Source organism: Lepisosteus oculatus, chromosome 15, assembly GCF_040954835.1.
Source record: "Lepisosteus oculatus isolate fLepOcu1 chromosome 15, fLepOcu1.hap2, whole genome shotgun sequence".
In the NCBI taxonomy this organism is placed as follows: domain Eukaryota; kingdom Metazoa; phylum Chordata; class Actinopteri; order Semionotiformes; family Lepisosteidae; genus Lepisosteus; species Lepisosteus oculatus.
Window position 1 is genome coordinate 33,024,294 of NC_090710.1, and position 14,944 is coordinate 33,039,237.

The window sequence follows — 14,944 nt, forward strand, 5'->3', positions numbered from 1 at the left end:
CACGTTTTGTGAAGTTACTATAATTCAAATTCAAAAAGTAAAAAAAATAACAATTCTGAATAAAAGGTGAAAAGTATGGAAGCCCGTTTCCGCCAGGGAGTAAAAAAAAAACGCGCTATGGTATCTCAGAATTGCGACTTAGTATCTCAGAATTCCGACTTAGTAAGTCAGAATTCCGACTTAGTATCTCAGAATTGCGACTTAGTAAGTCAGAATTCTGACTTAGTATCTCAGAATTCCGACTTAGTATCTCAGAATTGCGACTTAGTATCTCAGAATTCCGACTTAGTATCTCAGAATTGCGACTTAGCAACTCAGAATTCCGACTTTATATCTCACATTTGTGACTTCGAAATAGCCGTATTCCATTGTCTGTCCTTTTGTTATTGTAACGGATTCGGGTTCTAGGGCTTGTGCCCTCGCCGCTCCCACCCTAGTTCGTGCCTCGCTGCACTGGCTCGAACCTGAGTCTTGCCAGCTGAGCTAAAGAAGACCTTCTTTTTTAAGTAAAAAAGGACATACAACGGAAATACGTAAAAAGAATGTTTAGCTTTTATAATTGTGAATTCTTCTGGATGTGAAGTGCCTATTTCTGTATCTTATTTCATATTCTGTCTACGTAAATAAAAACTATTTTAAAAAGCCCACCGTGCACTATTCCATCCGGGTACTATGGAAGCCTCACTGGCGGAAATGGGATTCTATAAAAATTAGTGTAATTAATTTGATTTTTATCAGGGCACTGTACAGGACAAGTCTTCAGGCTTATAGATCCTATGATCCTGTACGATTCATGAAAATAGTGTAACGGAACGGCCGACATACAGGTTGTACGATCTGGTTGCAGTACACCACCCTCCCCTGCGCATAACAGGGATGCTGGGGTTAAAGAAAGTGAGCCAGTGCAGCGAGGCACGAACAAGGGTGGGAGCGGCGAGGGCACAAGCCCTAGAACCCGAATCCGTTACAATAACAAAAGGACAGACAATGGAATACGGCTATTTCGAAGTCACAAATGTGAGATATAAAGTCGGAATTCTGAGTTGCTAAGTCGCAATTCTGAGATACTAAGTCGGAATTCTGAGATACTAAGTCGCAATTCTGAGATACTAAGTCCCAATTCTGAGATACTAAGTCGCAATTCTGAGATACTAAGTCGGAATTCTGAGATAGCATAGCACGTTTTTTTTTTTCCTCCCTGGCGGAAACGGGCTTCCATAGAAAAGGACTTTAAAGGTTTAAAATTCAAGACAAAGAATTTGTAATCTTTGTTATTTTAATTTGAATGCCTTTGAAAGCTTTTTACCGAGTTTGTTACAACATGTGCATTACACTTCACTAGCTGACCACTAGATGGTAATAAAGAGTCTATTATTTTGACTGGCTCATGTAAATAGAGATCAAAGTTGTTTTTTCCATTGTGTATATTTTTATACTGCTCTGTTGACAGCACTGGAGAACAGAGCTGTTATGCAAGTGAAGAACAGATGTTGTTTTAAAGCAAAGGAAAATACATGTGACATTTCCTCTTACAGAGCAGAAGGATGCTTATTTTTTATTTTATTTACTGAGGCAAGTGCTGAATATTTCACATGTATGACTTATAATTATTTTTATTTATTACCTTTTTGTTTAAAAGTCTTTTTAGTGTACCTACAGATGCTGTACCTACAGATACCTAGAGTTATGTAGCCCTCTCACAATCATCACAATAGATGAAACTGCACACAGTTGCTTGACAGACTGTACAGCACACATGCAGGTTGGTTGGCATTAGCTGTTGACCACCCATGAAGTCAGAAAACAACATGAGCAGCACAGTACTGGTAATCTACCTTAGAAATTCATTTATCTCCTCATATTGAAGGACTCATTATATTTAACTTCTCATTCAACAATTCTACAAAGTGAAACTGTTTTGAAACCTGCGAGAGATGAAATTGCTTAAATATTGTAAATGGTTAGTATAAAAAATAGAATAACTTGGAGATCCATTCTGTTTTTAGTTCTAGTTATCTGATCAAATAAATTGAACCACCAGACACAGATAGTAACTGTGAAATTTTATTTTCATTTACAGAGTTAAAAACATACAGTTCTAGGTACTCCACAACAAAGGCACAAAAAGTCTTGATTCTCTAACTGAGCTGTTAAAGGTCAGAGCTGTAAGACTCATGCACCGGCCTGTATGATGTAGAGAACCCTAATAGTATGTCTCTTTCTCCACCCAACCTGAAAAAAGAACAAAAAATATATTATTCTTTCAAATTTCCACTCATGTGAAAAGTTACCCCAAACCCAAAGAACAAAGACCATAGGAAGACTGCAAAAAAGCCAGACATCTGAGTCAATCAGGTACTCCCGAAATGTATTAACATCACATAAAAAGTACATAATAATAAACACATAAAATATTGGAACCAGCTGCATTTGTTGCATGTTCAGTGCCACTCATTCAATGAGGTTATTGAATATACTCCCACTGCAGATTAGCCATTCGGGTCTGCGATTTCATGGTGGCAATAAGCTTCGTCAGAAGCCAGTTAGCCACCAATCGCTTAGACGTTCTCAGTGAAACCCTCGAATTACTGTACGTGTCTGGTCAGTTCTGCTCGTTAGTATTACTCTAACGTACAGCAGGGGCAGAAAGTAATGCCAAGAAAATTGAAATCTTGTGTTCTCACTCACCTCCTGGACAGCGTCGGAGGATGTATTTCCGGATCTCGTCATAGACGAAGATGAAGAGAGCAAAGGGAAAGGGGCAGAACCACCAGTGGGGCCTGAAAAGGAGTAAAGAATCTCTAGCAGCACGTATGGAGGCAGTACTGTCCACTCTTGAATATTACGGAGATGGTCACGGACAATTTGAAAGTTAGAATTAGAGTCCCATGTAAGCAAGAGTCTGGTTACACAAAGTACTTTTTGCCACATGTTCTGTTGCCCATGGCTTTCAATATAGAGCATTTCTAAATGCAATGTATTCAGCATTACACATCGGTGACAGCAAGTACAGTAATACTAATTAAAAACAAGAAGAAAAAATAAAATCTCACTTGAGTGGGTACATTCTGAGGGCAATGTCCATTCCTGGGCAGTAAGACAGGAGGGCAGCCAACGCCGTCTCTTCAAACAGGCCAAAGACCAGGATTTTGTTTCTTGTGGACAAAACACAAAGAAATGAAGTCATCTAGGAAAGCTGAGGTGCATTTCAAACAGGGAACAGGAGGCACTTCTTCACACAAAGGATTGTGAAGCAGGAGGAGGCAGGCTGTGAACTAATTCAGCAATTTGTTCAACTGTGCACACATCCCAGAGGGTGTTAATGGATTACATTCCTATAATATTTCATAAAAAATAAACATGCAAATAAAATATTTGGAACAAATGAACAAAGGAAACTAGCATATGCATTCGTTTTTTTTCCAGCATCTTTGTACTGCTGAAGATTCCTTACATTATTAAGACCAGTATTAATAAACTTACCTCAGTCCCTGTTGGAAGACTGAGTTTCTTCTTGTTTTACAGATGATTAACACCATCCACTGGCAAATCACAATGGTAACAAAGAAGGCTGTTTGGCAGGTGTACTCAACAATCTTTCTTTGCTCATAGGTCTATATAAAAATGAAAAACAGAAGAGGACGAGAAATGTTATATGGGTTTGTGTTTTTTTCCATATTTTGAGCTCAAAGAGTTGCTCATTTACAAGGAATGATTGATCATACTGACCCACTGCTGTCCATAGCTGTCTTCCAAGTCATTGATATATTTGTCATCCCAGGTAACACGGATTCCCATAAGCCTTGACGGAAGAAAACCATATTCACCAAGAATGACGAAAAAGGTGAAAAATCCTCCCAAGGCTTGAATCATTCCTAAGAAAAAGAAGATTTTTTAAATTTATTTGGTTGACAGTTTTATTGGATGTCATCTACTTTTGAACCCATTTATAAAGGGTACAATGGAAATGCTCCATCAAACATCGAGTTTAATTTCCAGAATCCTAGTAAGTGTTCCTCACTGTTGTGCATTAAAGTACTTTTGAAAGAACAAAAAGGGTCAATTGCACATTCTTAGCAGGCTTTTGTCATTGAATGTATATATATAGCTGCATTTGTCTGTCAAAAGCAGGTTTAAAAGTTCATTGAAAATTTACTGTGGATTTATTGGAGATCTATCATAGCTCACCTCTGATAAATTTGTTTTGTTTGCTATTAATGTAACTTTGTCTGTGTGAGGAGGAACTAAGCTTATTATTTCACAATCTTTAACTCACATTGATCAAAATCCTCAAAAAGCCATGGTGACAAGTCAAGGTAAAGCATACGTGGATAAGCAATATGAAATGTTGTTGTAGCTAAACCATCACATTTACCAGTCAAATTTAATTGATTGGTAACATCCATAAAGCTAATGTTCTTTTTGTATTGCATTATACAGATCTACTAGCATTTGTTGTATTTTATATTCTAAAATTTGAGTTTCCACATTTTTTCCACAAAGAAAAGCACAGAGTAAAAAGAATCCAATAGTGTGACATGTCTAAGACATTTGCACAGCGGTGTGTGCCTGGAGCTTCACATCACTATCAGTAAACAACAGCTTTGTTCATAATTCGCTGTGAAGTATACCTGTCTCTCTTATCTGTAACACGCTATGAAGTACCTTCCCAATTTTCCTCATTAAAAAAAGTGGTATTGCCATTTAAATTGACTTACTACAGAATACAGAACAAATAAAAGTAGTGCTATTATACTTTGACTTTTTCTTGATAATACTTTAAAAAATCAATTGTTTTGTTCTCTTGGTTTTGCTAAAATAAAGCTCTTACCGATTTGACCATAGGCCATACTGATCAATCTTTCATTCACCAGCTTGTCGGTGAAGATATTCCTGGGGTTTCTCTTCATGATGTCACTCTCTGCTTTTTCATAGGCATAGGAGATCGCAGGGATCTTGGACATACAGACACATTTAAAAGCCTGTTATTAAATCCTGTGCACAAATGCTGCACTTTTTATCTTCATTCCCACAATAACAGTCTGGACTAAGACACTGTAAGTGGGATTTGTGCCTAAACCGGTCAGACCTAAGTTCTGGTACCTCTTAATTTGAGTCATTTCTCCACATCTAAGACGGTCACTATTTTATCTTCTTCACTCATCTATTACATTTTCATGATGAAATAACTCTGCTCTGAGAATACCTTAGATACAGACTAGAAGAGTAACAAAAATGCAACTGGATGTAGAGCCTCACTTTTTGGTTTGCTGCTGCTTGTATGACAGTACACGTTTGCTTCTAAAATCTGACTACAGTGTTCTGATTATATAACTGTACATATCACGATGGGTTTAAGTCATTATTTCATTGAAATAATGAAAGATATTAGAATTTTATCAGTGAAATGAAATGATCTATTTGTATCTGCAAGGTTACCACAAGGCTATACAGATAACATGTGTGTTCTGTTTGCACTGTTGAGACTTGATCATGATCACAAAGCCTAGCTCCTAGGCTAGCAGCTATTTCAGCAGGGCCAAATGCCTGGGTCACCTGCTGCAGCTAAAATCCACACTATCTTTTACCGGGACGAAGTCACGTTCTCACCTATACAGTATAGTCTACAGGGAGATCATACAGTCAAAACTTAATTGCCCCAGTGACAGGAAGAGTAGACTTATCAGTGTATGAGTATAGGAATTGGAGTTAAATTGATTTTTAGTTACTTTGTTAACATGTTATCAACAGTGGCAGCTTGAAACTGCATTGAAAGAGAGTTACATTGAAGTTAAGCTCTATTGAATGCCCAGAGCACGGTAAAGGTGCCGTTCTTCTGTTATGCATTGCACAGTACACCCCCTCTTTGCTGTTTACATGGAACTCTGGCTCCTTGTGACTTCCAAATTAATTTTAAAAGTATTGGTATTAGTAAACAGTACCCTTTGCTAAATAAGTACAGTGTTGCAACTGTGGACCATGAAGAGTGGTTAGCCTTTGAGGGTTCTGGAACGTTTATATATGAAATCCCAATTCCAGCCACAGTATTATAATTAATAATTGTACATGAGATACTAGAATTGTGGTTTGCCATACTGTGTGTGTAACCGTTCCAATTGAGTTTTAAGAAGAAAAAAGACAGTCCTTGAACAAATGAATTAAATGTAGCTGCTCTCACCAAGTCAGTGCCCAAGTCAATGCACAGAATGGTGACAGTTCCCAGTGGCAGAGGAATGTTGGCAATGATGTAGAGCAGGAAAGGTGTGATCTCAGGAATGTTACTGGTCAGGGTGTAGGCAATGGACTTCTTCAGGTTGTCAAAGATCAAACGGCCTAGTAGGAAAAGAAGCAATTTTTAAACAAGCAAAAGGAGGACTTTGGGCAATTTCACATGGAATCTAACATTACAGTCCCAGAAACTTTGGGACACACTTGCTTTACCTTCTTCTACACCGGTCACAATGGAAGCAAAGTTGTCATCCAGCAGGATCATGTCAGCAGCCTGTTTGGAGACGTCTGATCCAGCTATGCCCATAGCAACACCGATATCTGCTTTCTTCAGGGCAGGGGAGTCGTTGACTCCGTCACCAGTCACGGCTACAACGGCCCCCTGTAGATGGACAGGGGATTTACTGGTTTGTAAGAAAGCCTTACGTAGGAAGATGGCCAACTTGCTTTGGTTTATCAAATTCTTTCATTTTAATACAGAAATTAAAAAAAAACAACTGACTGGAATAAAATGAAAAAGTCTGATATGTTTTCAAGCCTGTTATATAATACAAGATGTCAGATCTCTTCTTATGCCTTATACACCACAGTATTGTGTATAACCCAATCTAGGGTGTTTAGTCAAGGCTAATGACTATTGTCAGGACAGGAGTAACTCAATACTGCGCAGCACCTGTCGTTGGCAGCCCTCCACGATGATGAGCTTCTGCTGAGGAGAGGTTCGAGCAAACACAATCTCAGTGTGGTGTTTCAGGATGTCATCCAGCTGCTCGGAAGTCAGATCCTTCAGGTCACTGCCGTGAACTACACAGGCTTTGGCATCTCTATAAAACAAGGTAATTTAAAAAATGTAATTAAAGCGGCATGGAAGTTCATTTTTAATTATTCCAAGGCTCTTGTGTTTTACGCCTAATGTAATATACATTGCTCACAACGCTAACAGTCAGAAATGCATCAGTTCCTTCTCTCAATTTGTTACACATGTACTGTATTACATAAATAAATCAAATTTCCACATTTCCCAAACAAAATAAACTCTTTAGTCAACATCTGGGAAGTGATTTTTCCTAATACTGTACCTACATCCTGTAAGTTAGTATTACTGCAACGAAATGAAGGAAACCTGAGCCACAGAAGCTTAATGTCTCTGGTATTATACCTCGGGTTGACTTCAGCAACAGGGATTTTCAGACGGGCTGCAATATCTTCCACAGTTTCGTTGCCCTCAGAGATGATCCCAACACCCTTTGCAATGGCCTTGGCCGTAATGGGGTGGTCACCAGTAACCATGATAACCTGAAAGCAATAAAGGGAAGGATGACTCCAGATTGCTTAAGACAACCAACATGACAGAATGCTTATATTAAAAAAGCAAGTTACCTTAATTCCTGCACTCCTGCACTTGCTAACAGCATCAGGCACAGCAGCACGGGGAGGATCAATCATGGCCATCAAGCCCACAAAACAGAGGTTCTCAGTTGGGAAGTTCACCTCATCGGTGTCAAACTCAAACCCTCCAGTAAACTGGTCATCAGGCAGGGCAAAGTGGCAAAATCCTGCAGGAAAGTAAATGGAACATGAGGAACCAGCAGATTCAGCAGCAAATCTCCCTCAAGAAAAGAAGTCGCAGAAGACTCAGTTCTTTCTTATTATTGTGTGTTCTAGAGTTGGTTTGTAAAGTCCAGTTAGGGAAAGAATTACTGTGTCCCAGTTCTGGAATCACAATTCCACCAGTTTTTAGAACACACACTATGGCAATTTGACTAATACAGAATTTTTACTTCTTTACTTTTAACATTTTTTAACACTGTGACAATTTTACTTGCCACTTATTTGACTTATTTACTTGCCAATTTTTCTTATTACTATAAAACCTATTAAAACTATTATTACTATTAAACCTATTACTTCAGCCCAGCCTTCTCACACCTTACATCATAGTTTGTTGCAACTATGGCTGCTGGTGCTGCTGTACATGCCATTGTGTGTCTCAGTGTTGTCTTTCCAGGTACACTGTAGATACATTTGTTCTGACCAAACTATCCTATTCTCCTCCCCACATGTCTGGATGGTGCCCGAGTTAAATACTGCATTACGCTATGGATTCAAAAGGGACATAGCGAATACAGCTATCGTTTAGGAGGATTTTCTGGTCTACAGAGATTATTTAGAATAATATAATTTTAGCATGTCTAGAGGGGTTGGGGAGCCAGTTGATCTTGGACCTCTAGAGGTTTTTCCTGCCAGAGGAGTTTTTGGTTCGTCTCCTCCGTTGACTTCTGGCTTGTTCTCTTTCTGTATTGTAATGTCATGCATTGTCACACAGCGTTCTTAAGTGCCTTGGGGCAACCTTGCTGTGAAAGGTGCTATGTAAACATAAATTGAATTAAATTGAATTTTACTTCTAAAGTATAAGGAGTGCAGCTCTGCCTCTGCTGGGATTCAATCTTATCTACTTACAGACAACACAGGGCCAAACCTCAGTTAAGAATTTTGCTTTATGAAAAGATTGGATTTTCTGCAGATGGTAAATAGAACAGTATCGAAGTTACAAACATGTCACCATCTGTATTTGCTGAGGAACCTACTTACAGTAGGAGCCAACATTTCCAAGTTGAACCACTGCACTGTGGCTGTGCACTTACCAAGCACTCTCTCTCCCAGGCCACCGAGCTCAAGGTAGGCATTCTGGAAAGCATCTTTCATCTCATCCTCCAAAGGCTGTTCCTTGCCCTGCATCAGGATGGTGGAGCAGCGGTCGAGAATTCTTTCTGGGGCGCCCTTCATCACCAAGAGGAATCGGGATTCGGATGGATTTGGGTTCTTATGGATAGACAGCTAGAGACAAAAACCATTATGTGTTAAGTACACATGAGAGTCTGTCCAGATTTACAGTATACAAAAATTGTCATGCTTATCCATGTTTGGAGAGCTGGCCTTTGTGGTTTGCCTTTAGGCACCTGGATTAATGTTTGTACCTGGTACTTGTTGGTTGAGTTGAAGGGGATTTCTGCCACTTTGGGATACTGATCTCTCATTCCTTTCACAGACCCACAGCACATCTCAATACATTTCAGCAGGGCAGCTTCTGAGGCATCACCAGCAACATCTCTCTATAGAAACAAACATAATGAACTTCCATTGCAAATGCAAAAATCCATACTGGGAATGGGAGTCTAATGCATAGAGTAAAAAAATATTCATTATGGATTTTTGTGATATTTTACTGGGATACCATTTTTTAGAGGGACTTTTTTTAATTGTGTAATATGTGATACAGTATATTCTAGCACAAACAATAGTACTCTAAAGTAAAAATATGTCTATATATCAATTAACATGAAAGCATTGAATTATACATGTTTTTTAAATATAAGACAATACATAAAAACTTAAAAAACAGGACTTGTTCACTACATACTAAGTATGTATTCACAAAGACAGTGTTACCTTCAGCACTGGTAAATTCTCCTGGTCAGACATAAACACAGCACGGTTACACAACCCAGCAATACGGGCCAGAGCAGGCCAGGATGGGGAGCTTTTGTCAAAGGAGATACCTGTAAGAATCCAGACATGAAGAACATTACAAAATCCAATTCATCTCTAGAAGGTTTCTTGGTCAATTAAAAGTCATTGTGTTACATTTTGTTTTTCTAGGTGGCCAATTAGTTAATTGTATGTTCAAAAAAACGATGGAACATGACATCGGCAGCTACAATCCTTATGGTGCTATGAACTTCCAGCGGGCAGGAGCTTCCAGAGAGTACCTGTTTGACTGAATATGACTGGATGGAATCGGTCAACTGGAGAGATCTTTCTGTGATCTGCTTTTAACATAAAAATACTTAAAGCTCACAATGCAAGAAGAAGTGGATGGCTTCACAATTCATAGCTTTGAGGATGAGGTCTTGTTGATTGAAAAAATATATATTTTTTAATTATCTGTTGAAATGAAAGTTAACTTTTTTCTTACCGCTTTGATCCTCTGTGGTGTCAACTTTGTGAATTTGGTTATCAAACCACAAATGAGCAACAGTCATTCTGTTCTGGGTCAGGGTTCCAGTCTTGTCCGAGCAAATGGTAGAGGTGGACCCCAGAGTCTCCACAGCTTCCAGATTCTTCACCAGGCAGTTCTTACGGGCCATACGTTTCGCTGTGAGAGTCAGACAGACCTGAGGGAGAGGGAAAGATTAACAAGTATAACTATTGTAAACGCATAAAGTAAGCAAAGATTAGTCCAACTGAAGCTCTACATGGTCAATTCCTTATTTTAAAAATAGAGAATGGACTCAGATGATCAGATGTCAAGTTATTACAATACGTTATACATTACATGTTCATTAAACAATGTTACAGTTTGTCTAATTTTCTAAATGCCAAAATTAAACTTAAATAGAGAATCAATTTGTCTTACAAATTTAAAACAAAGTGAAAATTTGCTTAAATGATCTTCAGTGTCAATGAGATCTTGCCATTATTGGTTCAAAACAATAAATATTTTCTTCCTTAAATATCTTTTTATGCCAACAATATTTTCCTATTTACGTTTCATGGTATTTATTGAGAAAATGTTATTCTTACAGTGACAGTAGCCAGGAGACCTTCAGGTACATTGGCTACAATGATTCCAATCAGGAAGATGACGGCCTCTAGCCAATTGTAGCCAAGGATCAGGGAGAGGATGAAGAAAGAGACCCCCAGGAACACCGCCACCCCAGTGATGATGCGGATGAAGTGCTCTAATTCAATAGAAATAGGTGTGCGACCAACTTCCAGACCAGAAGCAAGAGTTGCAATACGTCCCATCACAGTATTGTCGCCAGTGTTGATGACAATCCCACGAGCAGTGCCTAAAAGAAGAGTGATACACAATAACTAGTAATACAAAAAATCCTCATTCTTTCTTGAGTCCGACCCTGTAAATTAATGTAACCTGTAATAATACCCTGTATTAATGAATGCCTTATAAATAGGATGCACAGTACATGGTTTGCTGTAGAATGCAGTTTTATTGCAATGTTTAAAATAAACTGGAAATGAGAAATAACTTTTAGGTGCATCACATGCTTCTCAAAATATGTAAATAACTTAATAAAATAGTTCAAGAATGACACTGGATAAAAACCCGCACCTTCAACACAGTTGGTAGGGAAGAAGGCAATGTTCCTGGTCTCAAGAGGATTTTCATTGGAGAAGTCAGGAGATCTGGTCTGAGGTTCAGACTCACCAGTTAGGGAAGAATTGTCAACCTGCAGAGAAAGAAATCTGTAATTTTACCAACGTTTGGAAAGGACAGCTACTGTATGTCCGATGGAGGTGTCACTTCTTTTGTCACACAGAATTAGCCAACCTTGCAGCCGTGAGCCGAGATGATTCTCAGATCAGCAGGTATTCGGTCTCCCCCCTTCACTTCCACCAGGTCTCCAACAACAACCTCCTCCGCATGGATGCTCTTCTTTTCACCGTCTCGGATAACCAGCGCTTGCTGAAAACGGACAAATTAGTTATACTGCATATTCCATTTCTTTTCAAATAAGGTAAGGGTTTGCCTGTGTAATTAACCAGTTGGATACATTATGCATCATTGTTTCATTTAGTCTCACTTCACTAGGACAATTAGTCACATGGTATAAGATGTGTCTGTGGATTAAAGACATTCCATTACCAAGTATTATTGTGAATTTTCTTCCAGGAACAAATATATTAAGCATGACTGTCATGGCTTGACTTTAAATAGATGAAAAGAAATACCTGTGGAACCATTTTCTTGAATGAATCCATGATCCTGGAGCTTTTAGCTTCTTGGTAATATGAGAAGAAGCCACTAATGATCACAACAAAAGTAAGTGCAATTCCCAGGTACAGCTGCAGGAAAATAGAAAAAGACACTTGTCGTCACCAAGAACTATGTTATACGTGTCTTTAAAGTTTCAGACCTGTACCTATGTGCTTACATTGTCATTGACGGGTTCTGGGTCTGTGGCTTGTTGAATTGCATAAGCAAAGTAACAGAGGAAGGCTCCAGTCCACAGAAGCATGGAGAAACCGCCGAACATCTGCTTGCAGAACTTGACCCACTCGGGGGTGGTGACAGGAGGAGTCAGGACATTGGGGCCATCTCGCGCCAGGATCTCAGAGGCACGGCTGATGGTTAAACCCTGAAAAAATTCAATCAATCAATCAATCAATCAATCAATCAACCAACCAGTCAATCAACCAACCAACCAACCAACCAAACTTTCTTTTCTAAAACTCAAAGATTCTCAATTAAAATTTGTTTGGTAAACTTAATATTTTTAAGATATCATATGTACCAACATGTCCAAACCTACAGCACAAGCTCAGTTATGTTCATAATTCAGTAACCTTTAATTAAAGTTTAATTGAAGGATTCAACAGTGGGATAAAACCCACCAGGTTTGAGAGCTATACCTCTTCAGATATGAATGGATTAGAATTAAATTTTGGATTAAAAATGTGTGAAAATTTATATACAATCTACCAATACAATGACTGAAATGTGAAATGTTCAGTGATAAAAGGTACTGAAAGGATTACCCCAGTGATCGGAGGAGAGCAGAACAGAAACCTACCCGTTCGAGATCAGTGCCATACTTCCGCTGGATCTCATCGAACGCTAGCTTATGATCATCCTAAATAAAATAGTTAATAAAATTCCTGAGTACAAAAGGTCTTTAATCAAATAGTATTGTGACAAAATATTAATATTTCAATATTTACAAGATGTTAACCATTATATTTTTTCAGATTAAACAAAAGTGATAACAAGAGGTTGTACTGATAAATATATTTTATTGTATAGGATATATATGTTTTAGCTAAGAAAATAAGTGCTAAATTTGCAACACACCAGTTAAGATTTTTTCCATATTCACGATTTACCATTGTCATGTTTCTTTCCTTAAGGAAACATGACTCTTGGGGAAGCTCAATGATTCATTCGTTTAAAAAAGGCCAATAACTGATCATGCGGCATGCCAAATATGGTTGAACCCCAGATTCACATTACCACTACTGTCACTCTGCACAGACCATGTTATAGGTTCATTTCCCCCCCTTGAATTACTGCATTTTACACTCTTACTCTCAATGTAAAAGAGAAAATACTATCTACAAGTGAAGAGTAACTTTACAAAAACAATGTAAATATCAGATACTCACCAAATCAACTTCCTTCTTCAGTTCTTCTATGTCTCTATGTCCCTTCTTCTTTCCTTTCTTCTTCTTTCCTTCTTTCTCTGATGTTGGAGTTGCCTCATACTTGTGTCCTTCCTAAGACATTGTGGAGATTATTATTGTCACTACTGCACTCAGCGGGAAGACAGAATGGTTAGCAATGCAAAAGGTTCAATGATCATTTGAAGAGGAAACCTGAATTGGACCCCTTCATACAAATTCAATTTATGTCCTCAGGATGAAATTTGTGACCGCTTTGCACCAATTGAGAGATTATACTACAATGTACATGTGCAATGGGTCCAACCAACTCTTATCCTTATCTTTTCTTATCTTATCAACAGTTTGTAAAGAACAATTAATGGATTGTAAGCAAAAGATGTCAGATACATAAATACAGAAACCCTGCTTATGGTACTGTATATCAAGCCTATTGGATTGTCATAAGGCTATACCCTTAGAGGACAATAAATATGTTAACTGAGGTTAAGATGCCAAAGATTCAAAAGTTAAATTCATTCTTCATACTGCAAATACACCCATCTTCTCAAATCTGTGACTACGCTGCTGTGTCAAGTGGTAAATTAGACAGTGGTGAGATTGACTCTTTGGCTGCTTCATCAGGTCTTTGGCCCACCATTGTCATTCATACAGAGTCCAGTACCATCACTTTATTGGCCATATACAATTTCTTGCATTAAGAATTTGTCTTTTTCACATACCCCAACTTGCTCTCCATGAGACACACAGACAGGGAGAGAAGCCTGGGGTCAGAGCGCAGGGTCAGCCATTTATACAGCAACCCTGGAGCTGTTGGGGTGAAGGGCCTTGCTCAGGGGCCCATCAGAGTAGGATTCCTCTGCCGACAATCTTCTAGCCACAGGCACAGAGCCTTAGCCACAGTGCCACTGCTCCACTTTCTTTTGCAGCGTGATGAGCAGATATGTGCTGTTTTAACACAAAACTACACTGAAAATACCTAAGGATAGAGTACATAAAAATACTTACTAAAAATCCCATGTTTGCTGGCTTTGTGTGGGAGTCTTCTTATTTAAACAAACAAACAAACAAACAAACAAACAAACAAACAAACAAACAAACAAACAAACAAACCAATAAATAAATAATTTGGATTTCCTCCTGAGTAGGCTGTGCGGTGTTTCCAGCTGTTCCCAGGGTGAGTGTGCCTCTTCAGGAGGACACAGCCAGCCTTCCCTGCCTGTCTTCCTCAGTCCTGCACCTTTATATCCTCCAGCCAGCGTGATGTCACGGATCCTGACATGAGCAGTGGGAAGACTCTTGGCCCTTATTTACTCAGGTCAACTTCAGCCTTGGTTGTGCCTTCAATTTAGTGTAAATTGAACCGTGAAGGTAGTTTAGCAAAGTGGTTTGCCATCATCTGTCTGCCTTTGTAAATACAGGATTCAGTATAGAAATTATTTTGCTCAAACTGCAAAGTTTTGTTTTATCTGCAAAAACTACATCTGAAGAATTTTTCTTGACATCCATATTTCAG

General features: G+C 38.6%; 1 protein-coding gene across 1 annotated transcript; it reads right to left on the minus strand.

Moving 5' to 3' along the window:
- Positions 1-2,048: 2,048 nt before the first annotated feature.
- On the minus strand, positions 2,049-14,653 carry LOC102689494 (sodium/potassium-transporting ATPase subunit alpha-1-like). Its single transcript, XM_006639372.3, has 23 exons — positions 14,437-14,653; positions 13,414-13,524; positions 12,825-12,884; positions 12,186-12,389; positions 11,983-12,096; positions 11,582-11,716; positions 11,363-11,480; positions 10,813-11,081; positions 10,205-10,403; positions 9,679-9,788; positions 9,207-9,341; positions 8,874-9,066; positions 7,609-7,784; positions 7,388-7,524; positions 6,902-7,052; positions 6,442-6,610; positions 6,179-6,333; positions 4,832-4,955; positions 3,730-3,875; positions 3,484-3,614; positions 3,054-3,155; positions 2,689-2,780; positions 2,049-2,232 (listed from the first exon to the last, which is right to left on the minus strand). The coding sequence occupies exons 1-23, from the start codon at positions 14,446-14,448 to the stop codon at positions 2,204-2,206; spliced, it is 3,072 nt and encodes a 1,023-aa protein (XP_006639435.2). The 5' UTR covers positions 14,449-14,653; the 3' UTR covers positions 2,049-2,203.
- Positions 14,654-14,944: the final 291 nt, after the last annotated feature.

Bases quoted from the DNA above. Each gene is read 5' to 3' on its own strand.
- LOC102689494 (XM_006639372.3), bottom strand. The intron at 9,067-9,206 runs GTACAAACATTA...TTTTGTCTCTAG, and splicing joins ACTCAACCAACAAGTACCAG to CTGTCTATCCATAAGAACCC. The intron at 2,233-2,688 runs GTGAGTGAGAAC...TTCTTTTTTCAG, and splicing joins CCTCCGACGCTGTCCAGGAG to GTTGGGTGGAGAAAGAGACA.